The sequence below is a fragment of the Cryptomeria japonica genome, chromosome 6 (assembly GCF_030272615.1).
Source record: "Cryptomeria japonica chromosome 6, Sugi_1.0, whole genome shotgun sequence".
Taxonomy (NCBI): Eukaryota; Viridiplantae; Streptophyta; class Pinopsida; order Cupressales; family Cupressaceae; genus Cryptomeria; species Cryptomeria japonica.
Window position 1 is genome coordinate 48,632,049 of NC_081410.1, and position 15,806 is coordinate 48,647,854.

At 39.1% G+C, this 15,806-nt stretch overlaps 1 protein-coding gene across 20 annotated transcripts in view; it reads left to right on the forward strand.

The window, feature by feature from the left end:
• LOC131079407 (uncharacterized) overlaps nt 1-15,806 on the forward strand; it is a 108,673-nt gene that overhangs the window by 26,466 nt on the left and 66,401 nt on the right. For 4 of the 20 annotated variants that reach the window (XM_058017333.2, XM_058017334.2, XM_058017332.2 and 1 more), the window contains exon 8: nt 4,464-4,517. The exons of 13 other annotated variants lie outside the window; for them this stretch is intronic. In XM_058017333.2, coding sequence (XP_057873316.1) covers nt 4,464-4,517 — 54 coding nt within the window. Of the gene's footprint in view, nt 1-4,463; nt 4,569-15,806 lie in introns of all 20 variants that reach the window. 3 more of the 20 variants (XM_058017329.2, XM_058017326.2, XM_058017337.2) reach the window with 1 other exon arrangement.

Here is a 15,806-nt window from a genome sequence, read left to right on the forward strand (position 1 = left end):
CGATTGACATTGTTAGAATATGTAGAGTTTTCAACATTCCGGATCAAGCACAAGATGATGGAAAGCCCCTCCAACACACATGATCGGGAGAAAGATAAAAAGTGGAAGTCAATTGGATTGATGTTGAGATCACTGATTTGGGAGACTTGATGAAGTCAGTCTTGACCTACACACAAAGATGGGTGGACATTCAAACTCATAAGTTTAAGAGCTAGAATGCATAGTTGACATTTGATTTGATGGGCGATTCAAACTCATTCGACGAAGAAATAGAAAGTATGAGCATGAGTGAAAGTGCCACCCGATCAACTCACTCCAAAGGTTCTAAGAGGAAAGGAAATCATAATGAACAATCAAAACAAAAGAGGCATAAATCAAGTTCAAGCTGTCCTACTAGTGCCTCATCCATACATGAATTTGAAATGAGCTAGATAGCCACCAAAGAAAGTCAGCCCCCAAGGGAAGCAAAGATTAAAGCGTGAATGAATCCATGGAATCGAGAAGCAACCCCAAGTACAAGACAATACAAGAGCGCAAGAGCAAGCTAGCAACAAGGCAACTGAGGATGAATATGTGGAAATAGAGAAAGATGATGATGAGGTAACTTCCCCACCTCGAGAAGATCAACAACTCAAGGAGGTGCAAATGGGAGAGGAATGACCCGCTATCCTGACATGGCTTAGGGAGAGGTTAGAAAAGGAGGTAATAATAGTAGAAGAGGAGCCTATAGATGATTTGGACAACTTCTTGAATAGAGTTGGAGAGACAGTTGAAAAGAAGAAAGCCACCAAGTTGTCCAAGATTACAAAGGATAATATGGGATCTCGAGTTATACAAAATGCTACTCTAAGAGTAGACAAGCTAGAAGATGAGATCACAACAAATGAGTATGACTTGGAGACAATTGACTTAGGGCCTCCCACCATTGAGTAGGCAATGGAAGATTTGAATGACATAGTGAAGACAGTTTATGATATGTTGAAGATTGAGGTAGAGAAAAATAAGAAGCTCGAGAGAGAGGTGAATGCCTTGAGAAACTATCTACAATGACTTAGAGAATTGATAAGGCAAAATGATCCTTCAAACATGCCTCCACCGCTACTCCCTCCAGACTTAATTGATAATTTAGAAGAAATGAGGATTTCAACACATGTATTGAAGAATTGGATAGAAATTTCCTTCAATAAAGTGAATGGATTTGTAGAAGAGCTAGTGAGCATATTTGATAAAGTTTCAAGCATTCTTGACAGGTGTCAAGTCCTCATGGCTGCTTATGATGTTTTCACTTTCAACAAAGATTACACCATCCCAAGACTACAAGCATTGATGAGCTTGCCCAAGCAGACTTTGGTGAATGTTGGAGTATTGAAGGAAGGCAATCATATGACTTCCAACATTGGTATAACTTACTTTGAATGAGGAAAATCATGTTTGAGGTTATCATCAGTGCTTGCACTCAAGTAGAAAATGCAACAAGTGTGATACATGATAAAATAGTGGCAGTGGCTGAAATCATACTTGGAAGGGAAATGAAGCAAGGAGTTCACATAGCTGTTGATCAATTGGTAGAGAGAGGAAGATCCCTCTTCTTTGGGACAGCCAGTCCACCTTCAGAGAGATAGTTGGAGGAAATACATGTTGGCAAGAGACACTGTTCCGGTGAAGATTGATGCATGAGAAATGCTTAGGAGTTGTCATTGATGGCAACTTAGTTCAGAAATCATATCCGGTATGTGTAGATTTGATTTATCGGAAGTTGCATTATTCATTTGGCATAAGTCTAGAAGGTGGAATATAGTAACCAGCAGAGTATGAATACAGTGTGTAGATCTTGATTTTTGTTGTGTAACTTTGGTTGCGGTAATAGAGGTAGATGATTCGTGGTTCGAGGCAACTTATTTTGTAATCGTAGTTTTTGTGTCGATTCATGAACGAGATTGAAGGTCTAGTATCCGGTAATTCAGGAAGAACAGAGCTATTTTGATGTAACGTGTGATCCAGAATCTTTGGGTTGATTTCGGTGGTTGTTGTTGAGATCGAGGAGATTGGGCCGACATGTGTAAAGCTTTTTATCATCTTGTTTAGGTCCGCATATGGATTTGTGGACGGATTGAGCCAACTTGTTGGTTACACGTTTCATGTTGCGTGTTATGCGGTTTTTGGAAGCCGACATGGGAATTGATCTATTTTGTTGATGCGGATATATAAGATCGACTTGTATGATCATTTTGATATAGGAGATGTATGGTAGATGTGCGAATGTTGATGTGTGATGAGCGAATGAGCATCAACATGCAAATTTGGTGCTCCGATAGCATAAAAGAGCAGATAAGCAGCATAGAGGAAGATAGTCAGATTGTGCTTAACCGAAACTGCTATTTGGCATTAGTAGATGCTATTCTTCAATTCAGATACTATTGTAATCATTTGTAGGACAGTGAGTCCTCCAGGTTGTAGCCCTCTTTTGTATTTGGGTAGTGAGCTCTAGGTAGTATGCCTGAATGCAAGTGCATTCCCCTTTTGTAATATTATCATGCTCCCGATCAAAGTATAATAATATTGTGGGTTCAACTCCCACTGTGGTTTTTCCCTTTCCAGGTTTCCACGTAAAAATCTTGGTGTTATGGTTTTTGGTTGATTGGTTTATGTTTTTGCACTTTACTTTCATTCTTATGCATCCGGTGGTTTAAGAATGAGTTTAATAAACTTGTGAATTGTGGAACATTGATTCACCCCCTCCCCCTTCTCTCAGTGTTAATTGATTCCAACAATACAATCATTCATGACACTTGCCGATAAGATTCAAGATTTCGGGCTAGAATGGGAGAAGATTTTTGTTATTGCCTTGGCCGAGTTGAGCTTCATGGAGGATCAGTTGAAAGTCATGCCTAATGCTCTAATAAACGAGATTGAATGCATAGTGTCCAGAATCATTGAGTTCGCATCAAAGGAAAGAGATAAGGGGAACAAACTTCTAGATGAAAGTTTGTTATGATCCCATGTGGTGTCCATTTTTCTCATTGGAGGATTTTTCCTTGAAGTTTGTGACAAATGGATGCCATATTCCCATTGGCTGATTTTTAATAATTTGCAATAAATTAGGTATTTTGTTATAACAAACCCTAATTAGGGTTTAGGTGGCATGATCTTGGCCTTTGATTTTGATTCAATCTTGGCCATTCATTGTATTTGGGAGCACTATACAAGCTCCACTTATTTTATTTGTAAAGGATCGATTAGAAGAATTTGAAGAATTGTTGCTTTGATGCTGCCAAGAATAATAAAATCATTGAAGTGTTGGCGACTTATTGTGTTTTGGAGCATTTGCTTGTTTCTTCATCCTTTTAAGAGATAACTTAAAACTAAAAAACAAAAGAAAAGATAGAGTAAATTTGCTTAAGTATTTAGATGAATGGAAGACTTATGTGCATGATTAATGGTGAAACTCCTACGTTCACGCTACTAGTATTTCATTGATTGTGAAGTATCTTGCATAGTCAACTGAACTCATTTCAGCCAAGCTTAACTTCAATTGCTACTTCTTCATTGATATGCATCGTCTTGATGGTGTCTATGTTCTTAGTGGTGATTTGAATATCATTAGCTATCCTTAGAAGATTGCACTAGCTTTGTGGAGTTGTTCTTCACACGTCAAAACAAAGCTTAGTTGAGTTTCACTTGTAATCGTCCATCATTCTTGCATTCCTAAACCTTCAACCTTCTTACATTTTTTTTTGAGCAATCATCATTGTTAATAGTAGGAAAAGAACTCCATTGCATATCATTTGTAAAAATAGCATTCCTTTTGATCAAGAATTTCATCTCCTAGAAGAACAATTGCATAAGTCCCCTTGGAAGAGAAGCAAGCACATCGACCATTGAAGCTATGCACATGTCAAGACCTGACATTATTAACCTTGGAGTCGTCTCAAGTGATCCTAGCACTCAGCATTAGAGAGGATTTTGATCAAGAGAGGATAGAGTATTCAATACTTTATTTTGTGTTCGAGGTGTCATAAAACAAACATCAACAAGTGGTAGATGAAAATTCTAAATAAAAAAGCTAATTTGAATAATAGAGCCTGTTTTGTTTGGTTGGGCATTCATCATAAATTTTCAGTGGATTAATAATATCAAGTTGGTACCTCTTTCAATCAGATGTTGTAAAGCCCCAGATTAAATATATTAGTCTCTGTTTTATTCCGAGTAACCTGTTATCCATGAAATAAACTATAAAGATTTCATCATATCACTTTCAGCATCATTAACAATTTTTTATAATTGGTGTTTGTACGGTGCACTATCATGTAACATTTTTATGCAAGTGTTTCTGCTGTGCATTGTTATGCAACTTTTTTATACAATTGATGTGAAGCTGAATGCCAAAATAAAATCATAATGTTTTAATCATCTATTGTATTTCATATGATATTTAGCAAACCTATTGTTTATGTTTGACGCAGGTTGTTGCAAAAGGCTTGTTCCAGTATGCTGAAATTAATTTATCAGTTGCTCAGGTGCTCCAGTTGAAAAATTTGATGTCTTGTTTGGTGTTAGTTGACCTCAAAGTTTGTCTCTTTTCTCTCTGTTTCTGAATTACATGTCTCAAACATCCTAAAATCTTTGATAACGTCAAGAAATTATATTACTCTTTTACAAAGGAGGCACATCTGACCAAAGGTTTTAGCATGTTAGATATGTTACTCAACCAATAATTAAATGTGTTTTGGTTCTTAGGCATGTAGGATGAGTAGCTGACAAACAGATTTATTATTTTTAGTTAAATAAATTCCTGAAAGTAGGAATTCATTTTCTTTTAAACTTGATGCTTGCTTCTGTCATCTAAATATTGTTTTCATTAGCATATCTGAATTGCTACAGCCTAAGAATTCATTTACGTATACTTATAAGAAGTATTTATTCACCTGTTGAGTTTTATGCCCATAAGTAGATATCGGCCCATACATATGTTTTTAGTTGCTTACATATCAGATGTACTAATTATGAATCGCTGTCAAAATTTAATTATTTAAGATGAGTGCTATGAAGCTATAGATGATTTGGAATAACCGAATAAGCCAATCAAAACTCAAGGTATTATAGTATAACTTTCATTCGTCAATGCAGGCTGAATATCGAAGAGAGAACTTATTATCTTGAGGAGACCCCTTATTTGAAAATAAGTAGTAGAGCCACTTCATTAATATCTATAAGGAATTGGCTAGGATCATTAATGGTAGATACATGATGAGATATAGCCTCATGGGCTAAGCATATTTTATTAAATATGGATACACTGGTGAAGATATTACTTTGGAGACTAGCAGTTTTCTATAGAACATTCCACTTGTAGCTAGCGTATCTGTCAACTACAGCCCACTCTTTTGCCTTAGGTAAATAAATTTAGAAAGGATGTAATTCTTAGGAGTGAGAGTTGAAGAAGTCCGTTAGCCTATTTAATTTCTGAAGGCCAACTGGGATGTTGGTAAGGGAATATTTAATTAATTAAATTAATTTTTCTCAAATTAATATTTTATGGGCAACTTTGGTTTAATTAATTATTTTCTGTAAAAGTGAACATTTAAATATAAAGTGATTTTTTCGGGGGCCAAAAGTAAATAAAAAATTAAAAGGGGCCACTTTATGAGAAATAAAGGAAATTTCTTGAGAGTTTGAAAAAGGGATTTTAATGGGAGTTGTAAAGGAAAATTGGACATCTTTTGGGTCATTTCATATCTTACTGTGAAGTTTGGACTTTCTGTTCAACTAGAAACCTTAGACGAAAACCCTAAGGGTTGTGGGCTTTGGAGAAGGATTTCTTCTTAGCCAGTTGGGAGGTGGATTCAAACAGGATCTATAGTTATGCTGAATGCCTGAGGAGAAAGAGGTTGAGCTAAATTGATACATTTCTCCAAATTCAAGAAGTGTTTAGGTAACAAATTTATTGAGATGTGCTGGTAAATAATAAATTTGTGAAGTTGAAGCTTATATTGTGCTATTCGCCACTTTCCTGGAATTCAAAAATGAAATGCTAGCTGCTATTATACCTGTGGATGCTTGGAAGAGGGTTTTATTAACGATTTCATAAATCAAAAGTAGTCCCAGCCATGATAGTTAAAGCTACAGCAACCATAGCATATTGGAGGAAAGAGTGGCGTTTTATGTTATAGAGGTGTGGAGACTGAAAGAGGAATAGAAGAAAGAGTCGCTACAGTTCATAAAGACCATAAACTCTGTGGCAACCATCATATCCTACATTGTCGCCACTCGCCCATATTGAAACCTAGAAACCCAGCAACTAGCATCTAAATTGGCATGGGTTTGAGCCTGGATTGTATGATAAAAAATGCTCTCATCTCTTATGGCTACACATTTATGGAGGCTGAGTCATCAAATGAAGAAGGAATGCATCAATTAAGGATGTGGAGGCCCAAAAATAAAAATATAGCAGCAGACAGATGGAATTGTCGAGGGAAGCTTGTTAACCGCCCAAATCTTCAAGAGGACATGATGCATCTCCAGTTTTGCTGTTAACAAGGGTTAGTGACAAATCATTTTAACAGTTCTGTGTTTTTTTTTGTATCTGAATTCTATTGCAGGCCTGTTATGAATTGTAAGTCAGGCCTAGTGTAATTTATGTGTTTTTGTATTCTTAATACTGTAAAAAAGATCTTCATCCATTGTGGTTGATGGACATCATTAATCCATGATCACTGAAAGCAAAGAAACTATGTTATTCATTCCAATACAAAATTTATATGGTGGTTTGACAAACTTTCGTAAAACACAGAAAAATTTAGACCAGCCTATTACAGAGGAATTGGATAGGATGCTTAATGGTAGATGTGATGAGATATAGTCAGAGGGCTAGTTATATTTTATTAATTGTCAACACAAGTAAAGATATGGTTTTGTAAACTACTACTCTTCTATAGAAGATTCCACTTCTAGCCAGTCTATCTCTTTCAACAACTGTCCACTCTTCTAACTTAGCAATTGGAAATTTGGCAAATAGATGATGAATTATATATTGCTCGTCTCCTTCTTTAGATGAGAATAAGTGTATGTCTGAGCTAGCTTTGCATTAAACAACTCTAGTGATCGAGTTCTACACCTTGGATCCACCCTCACGGCACTACAGTACTATCTGTTCAATAGGACGATCTTTTTTCATGCTGAACGTTAACTTTTTGAACTTTAAACCTTCATATGAGGATCCTTTTGTTATTGACAAATAATATAAATCTCAAGGACATTTCATTCCCAGAGGTTCTGGCTTTTCTCATTAAGCAGCTAGAGCCTATGTCTATTCATGGTTTGTATGCAATTGCATTATGTACTTTTCCAAATTCCTTTTTCTCAATACTTTGGCATTTTCAGTTTTCTCTTGGGTCATCTTGGTGTTGGAATATTGTCTGGCACTGATGTCAATATTTGTTCAGAAGATTTTCAGTTTAAAGATCAACATCACAAAATCAGATCCAAACTGTTTGTTATACCTTTGTGAGACTCGAATTCCATATTCTGTGTTTGAATCTGTATGCATATCTTGGTAGCATCTTGAGTATCTATTCCTTGAAGATTCACTCGCATTTCCTGAAGACTTTACTGTGTTGTCGAATGGAGAAGAAGCAAATCCAGTCCGGGTCTTGAAGATATTATATTCAGCACTCATGAGGATATTGTAATCAAAAGGCTCATTGATTTTTGTTATGTTTTTAAAAAAAGATTTTATGGTTGGCAGTCAGTTACAACTAATATCTAATTAACTAAAAACTGAAAGCCAAACAAATTATGGTTATCATAATGCTTGAAGAGTCTATTATTTGGTACTGAAAATGCTTGAAGAGTTTGTCATTGTTAGAAATAAGACAAACATTTGAGAACCGACAAGATAGTTAGTTTCTACCTGTCCATAACCGAAGCCCCAGACAGTTACAAACTGTCTGTAATGTCACCATTTCGGATTTGCCTTCATTTAATCCTGACACAACAATTTTAATTTAAAATGAGAGTTGTAAGATACTAATAAACATAATTTTATCAAAATTGAATACATTTCATTATAATACTGACTAAATTTTAAGAATAGTTCGGGGGATAGAACTCATCTTGAAAACTTTCTCTGATTTGTATGCTTGAAATATATGTCTCAATGTTATAAACTGCTGCTGCTCAACTGAACCTTTTTGAACTACTATAGACCTGGTCACAAATCTTCGTATTGCTTATTAGAGACCTCTCCTTTTAACAAGTAATCACAATCTCTTTTATTCCAATAGGGGAGAGGAGCCAGAACGTGTGCACCCTAACTTCACGCTTCTCAAAATCATGTGGACATTTAAAAAAAATTGAATTTTACACAGCAGCTTACATGTCAAGCCTCCTACTCAAAACCAAAATTTCAAGTCCATATGGTCAAATATGATGCCACATCAGCATGCATTTTTGTGAAGGTGTCCAAAATGGTCCCAAATTGTCATAAGATCCATAGGTGTGCATTAAGTCGTGTTTACTTGTGTGCTGATGTGGCATCACATCATTGACTTTTTTTTGAATTTTAGAGGTACTTTTTTGGGGATAAGCATTGACATGACATTTTTAGGGCACCACTATTGATCTAAAAGTGTCGATGTACTATAACATGTATTGGTACCCCTATCACCTACTGGTCCCTCTCCCCTAAACACTTCTCTTCAAAATGGTTCGCCTTCTATAATTCTGATTTGATCTTTGGTCAACATAGACTATCACTTGCTTTGAACCTCAAACTCAACTTTAATCACTGCATCATTAATAATCACTTATCTTTCTTTTATGGGTGATAGCTCTTTCCTAAACAAGTTGCTGTCTTGTATCATCGACTAAAAACAGAAATAATCCTTTTATAGCTAATGAGACATTAATTACTAAACATCGTATCTTCTAATGAAGTCGCTGCATATATATCTACTAATTGCTTATATAAAAGATCCTCAATCGCTGTTGTATATGTTATAATGGTCGACTTGTCATTCTTCGATATTTTCTAATGGAACTTCCGCCACCTTCATATTTATCGGCTATTAAATTATTCATTTTGACTATCATGTAGTTAACTTTAATCTTAGTTGACTTATCATATATCCTACTTGACCGCTGCCCTTGAATCAATTACTGTCTTTAATAAATCGGCTAGGATTATTCAAATCACATTATTTTCATTGAGTCTTCATTATCGTTGCCTTGTCATGATTGCTTGCACGGACTCCATCGTTGCATTAATATGTAATCACTTCTTTATTGCTGTCTATCAGCATCTATTCCTGATGCCAAGGAGCAATATGAATTGACGTCATAAGATTTACATACGGGTTCTCGCCAATATTCAAGTGTCGGATTGGATAAATCACTAGAGAGCGACAACTCAGTTAACGCCAACGTTGACCATTTGAATTGCTCCAACAATACCTATAGCAAAAGGAATATGAATCATATATAGACTCTTGAAATCATAAACCTACTCCGGATGAATGGATCGATAATACGCAGCACATGGTCTCTTAATAAGCCTTTTTGAATCCCGCAATTGACTCCAAACATATTGAAGGATTGCACCTCAAGTGAGACGTCTGAATCGGGCATCAAGAAAAAATAGCTAGTCATGCCAACAATTCCCACAATGTACCCCATGCTAGAATCTCCCCCGGTTAGAATGATTTCAAACTTCCATATATATGATGGTAAGATTGACTCACTAGAGACACGTCTCTTCATTATGATGTTTCTCCTTACATGATCACATTCTTCCTTGACCATCGGTTAATTTGATATCGCTGTCTTAACAACTCTTTGCTTTCTTAATCACTGCTGTCTAATCTTTTGATTAGTGTCTTTTCCATACGTCGATAGAAGCTGTTGTCTTTGAACATTAATCGATACTTATTAAGTAGACTTAATCAATTACTTTCTCCCCCAATATATATGTCTTAGTCAACTTGCCAATGTATCATGTCTTTGCTTGATATTATCGGTGATGTATGACTTTGTCATGAGATCGGTTTGATAGATACTTACAGTCATTACATCGATCATGTTCATTAATTGTTGACCTCCTCCCTTCTTGGCCGATCCTTGACAGGATACTATATTAAAGCTTCAGATACTAGTGTTGCCGTTGATTCATTAGTCTCCTTAATGTATCGATAATGAGTCTTGATGTGGCCAAGCCTTGGATGTTATGTATCACGCCTCATTTGGTCATCGCAATGTTTTGGTCTTATGGATCCTTGACATATATTTCTAGACTATTCACGGTCCCTTAATCACATTATTCATAAGGATAATACAAGGAGCTTTTTTAACGAAGTCTGATTTTGTTTTAGAACTTAGATGGGACAGTCACAATTAGAGTTTCAATGGGGGACATGACACTGTCTTCAACTGCAGCCTTCATATGGGAATTGATCAGTCTTTTTAAGTGATTGAATGGTGTGCATTCGTTTTTTTGCGAAGAGAATATTAACATGTCTTTGATGCATTGTGATGTCCCCATCTTTGACCTAGAAAGTTAACAATCAATAAAGTACTCTTGTGGTCAAGGAGTGGCAGACCTTGAGCACCTATGGCTAGGTAGAAGATAATAGAAGTAAATGTACATAGCAAATAGATACCTAGAGTAATAAGATATCCAGAAAATCGTGAAGTCTTATGAATAAGATGATTTTCCTTAATAACATTATGGGATATGAGAATAGTAGAGAACTTGATTGAGGATCATGTAATCACCATTGGTTAGTGAACAGCATAGTCAAAAGGAGAAGATCGATCATCATACCATCGATGAGATATAACAGAGAATCATTATTAGTAATAGAATGGACATATCGGCTAAGGTATGGACAAATATTGATTACATATTAGTGGAAGTCAGTGACTAATATAACACTAAATATTATCAGATTAATAGATGATGGTTAGATAGATATTCAAAACAATGCTAACATGGTTAATTACAGAGTATTAACTATCAATTACAATATCAATTAAGGAAAGAATGTTATCCATCAACTAATCGATATCTTCATGATGAGGCATGATATTAATTAACAGCGATTATGATAATTAGACATTGTTAATGAAAAGGTTATGGAGGCAGCGATTAGATATAGATCAATGAGGTCTAATCAATAATAAACAGTTGTTGTGAAGGAGTCCGATCTAGAAGAGAGGTGACTTATCAACTCCAAAGGCTGCCAGCCTTTTGATTTTGGAGATATAAGAGCAAGTTCAATCTCACTTCATTCATGAGTGATTTTGGAACCCTTTTTCTATATTTGTATCCTTGATTGGATCTGCTCATTAGAGCATATTTTGGCCTAGTGTCAATATCGGTTGCATGAAGAACAATATTCATTATTAGAGACAACACCATTCTTGTTGCAAGCACATAACTCTATATCAAGAGCTGCAATGTATCACTATACCACCATAAACCTGCATATTCTGTGATATCCCCGATGTAATTAAATAATAAATCGAACTACTTTGTTGTAAGGCCCAAATTTAATAACAAATATTTTGGGCCCTTCTTATTTAATTAGATTAGGCAAGTTTTGGTTGGTCATGTCGGCCCGTTTGTAACCCTTCGGGAAGTTTCCCGGAGCCCATATATTTGGCCGTGTTAGTCATTGTTGGGGGTATGCGAGTTTTGATATTTATTTTCTCTTGTGCGAATTCCTGTTGGAGTTCTGGTTACTGCCATTTCAGAGGTGAAAGACCCTCCCTATTTGGTACTTGCAGTTTCAGTGGGATTCACCTCTCACCCTATCCTGCCTTTGTATTCGTTCCGGATCTGGCAAATCTTGAAATATATCATTGCTTACTTTTTCTAGTTGCGTATCTGTTAATTTGGATTTACATGCATAAGGAGAACTCATAATATTCCGAACCCGTTACTCCAGAAGCCCACCACACAACCGCTGCAGTTCACCAAACCTCGACATCTTTACCCAACCCGCACCACCATACGGCCTTCACTGTACACCTTCAGCACCACCGCACAACCTGCTCTGCACCACCGTACGACCAACCCTACACCACAGTACGACCAACCCTACACCACCATGCGCCGACTCTGCACCACCGTACAGCCAGTCCTACACCATAATACGACCTGTCCTGCACCATCGTACGACCAACCCTACACCACAGTACGACCTTCTTGGTGCTACCGTACGGCCTGCCCCTGCACTACCATGCGGCCTGTTGTGCCACCGTACAACTTCCTTGACCCTACTGTACGACCACACCACCGTACGACCCTGCTCCAACCCCACCGTACATTTGCCTCCCTCGCTGGTGCAGTCAGGGAACATTACAGTGGTATCAGAGCTTGTGATCTTGCCAGCCTGTCGTGTAGCGGATGCAAGTGTACACCAGAAGGAGGTACTTTTCAGCCGATCGAATGGGTGAACCACAGGACCCTACAAGAGAAGTCATGGCATTATTAAGGGAGCTAACCAAAAGCCAAGCTCAACTCAATGACACCCTAACCAGAGGAGAGCAACGACAACAAATCATGGAGGAAACCTTACGACAATTGGCCTTGGGAAAAACGAATGGAGAACAGAATGGACAGGGCGATGATTTGGTCACGGGAAGGTCAAACGTCCAACGCTCACATTCACGGCCGCTGATGCCGACTTTTCCTCAAAAATCCGAAGCACCACGGGGGGAGCCAGAACCCACCTTTCAGGAGATGCAAGCACAGTTGAGTCAAGATTGGAGGGATGCAAATCTCAAAGGGGACATATCCTTCAAGGATTATGTGGAGCTCCAGATGAAATACTCGGGCGGCAGAAGTCGGGGCCATTATGGACACTATAACAATGACATCAAACGGAAGGTTGGCAATATCAACCTGTCATCCTTTGATGGGGCCGGAGCGACCTCGACACGTGCCTGGGTTCAAAAGGCAGATACTTACTTCCAACTCAACCCGATGCCTGAAGATGAAGCTATCAAGTTTGCAGCACTCCACCTGGAAGGGGTCGCGCATGAATGGTGGCATCATGGAATGGTCACTCTTGGCCATGACCAGATAACTTCCTATGCTGAATTCACAGAGAAGCTCATAGATCGATTTGACGGAAAGGACCTAGAACTCAATTTCAAGGAGTTGGCGCAACTAAAGCAGCCGGGATTTGTGGACAGTTACATCACAGAATTCCAGAGACTATCTGTGTTGGTGACCGACATCTCAGAGCGGAGATTGGTGGTCTTGTTCATAGACGGATTGATGGAACCATTGAAAGGTTGGGTAAAAGGGTTCAACCCCAGCACGCTCACGGAAGCAATAAAAAAGGCCCGCAACATGGCAACATCTTCCTTTTCCAGAAGTTTTGCACCTACCAAACCACCTTTCGTTTTGAGGGAGAAGGATAATAAACCCTATCCGAAGGGGTCATCGCTCGATGAAGCCACAAGACAGGAACTCAGAAGGAAGAAGCTGTGTTTCACCTGCAAAGAACCATGGGAACCAGGCCACCGATGTTTGGGCAAAGGAAAGATTCACTATATTGAAGTAATGTCTGATGGAGAAGAGGAGCATGAAGAAAGCAAAACCCCAAGGGAAGAATTGGCCTAAGAAACCAGCCTGGCGGAGAGAATCTCCACATTGGTACGGAGGGGGGGCGTCATTGCCACACTGGCAGGGACCTCGAGGTGCAGTGTATTTAGAGTACGTGGTACACTCCAAGGGCAACGAGTTCTTGTTATGCTCGACAGTGGAGCCTCGCTCAACTTCATAAACTCGTCACTCGTCAATCGTAGGGGCTTGTGTACTAAGGAACATGAAGGGTTCGATGTCAAGGTGGCAGGTGGCAATCTCCTATCATGCACTCACCTGGTTCCGCAACTGAGTATCACCATGGGAAATTACACGGTGACCGATGATTTATTTGTTGTGGATCTGGATGACATGGCAGTCAATGGATGGAGACCCTCGACCAGTACACACAGAGCTTCAAACGAATGGAGTTCTCATTCGAGGTTGATGGCAGGAAGGTAGTTCTCAGGGGAATGTTGAATGGCAGCCCAAGGGAGATTTCTGCCAAAAGGATGGAAGCCATCTTCAGACATGATGAAGTAGTCTGGGCAACACATTGCTTGATCTCAACAAAACCTGTGAAAGGGCAATCGACTCCCTATCAGGATGGGGAACTTCAGTCGGTTCTGGATGGGCATAGCTTGGTCTTCGCTGATATTCCACCTGGTATACCCCCACACAGAGGGTTTGAGCACACCATCGAGTTGGAGGAGGGGGCAAAACCCGTTATCACCACACCCTATCGCCACCCAAAGAAGTTCAAAGATGAGATAGAGAAAACGATCCAGGAACTCCTCGATAAGGGATGGATCCGGTCAAGTTCTAGCCCCTTTGCGTCCTCGGTGGTACTGGTGAAGAAGGACGGGACTCTCAGAATGTGTGTCGATTATCGTGCACTAAACAAGAAGACTATCAAGAATAGGTACCCCATTCCCAGGATCGATGAGCTATTGGACGAACTACATGGCGCAATCTATTTCTCCCAGATTGATCTCCGTTCCGGCTACCATCAGATCCGTATGAGGGAGCAAGATGTGGAAAAGACGGCCTTTCGTTGCCATTACGGACCTACGAGTTCTTGGTCATGCCGTTTGGATTAACCAATGCTCCAGCCACTTTTCAGTCTTGCATGAACCACATCTTCAACGAGCAACTGCGTAAGTTCCTATTGGTATTCTTCGATGACATACTCATCTACAGCAAGACCTGGAAGGAACATATGGGGCATTTAGATGAAGTATTGGGGATTATGGAATCACAATCATTGTATGCCAAAAGATCCAAATGTGAATTTGGAATCACCGAGGTCCTATACTTGGGTCACGTCATCAGCGCCCAGGGGGTACAAGTTCATCAGGAAAAGATTCAGGCCATTTTGGATTGGCCTCCACCAAAGACTCTCTCGGAGTTGCGTGGATTTTTTGGTTTGTGCAGTTATTATAGAAGGTTTGTGAAAGGATTTTCACAACTTGGGGCACCACTGACAGATTTGACAAAGAATGGATCCTTCCATTGGAATGCGCAGGCACAACAGACCTTCGACAAACTAAAAGAAGTGATGAGCACGTGTCCGGTTCTGGCACTACCAGACTTCACTCGCCCTTTCATCCTGGAGTGTGATGCCTCGGGTGAAGGCATTGGAGCGGTGTTGATGCAAGACCGTCACCCCATTGCGTTCGAGAGATGGAAGCTCTCGAGAGTTGAGCGGTTATATTCCATCTATGACAAGGAGATGCTCGCCATCATACATGCACTGACGAAGTTTCGACAGTACCTCATCGGAGCAAAGTTTGTTGTGCGAACAGATCACAACAGCTTGCGATACTTCTTGGAGCAGAGGGACCTGAATGAACGACAACAAAAATGGGTGAGCAAAGTCCAGGCATTTGATTTCGACATTGAATATGTGAAGGGAAAGAATAACGTAGTCGCTGATGCCCTGTCAAGAAGGCCCACCATATGTTCTTTATCTCAGATTTCGGCAGATTGGAAGGAATACCTGTTGGTTGAATACTCTAAGAACACTTTTGCCTATGAATTGATGGATGGTCGAGTATTGGATGACCGATACAAGGTAGTTGACGACATCATTTATTACAAGGACAGAGTTTATCTGGTACCCGAATCCAAGATGAAGGAAAAAGTTTTGAAGGAATTGCACGACTCCCCCTTGGCTAGACACCCGGGATACTTGAAAACCTACAGACAGATCCGTGAA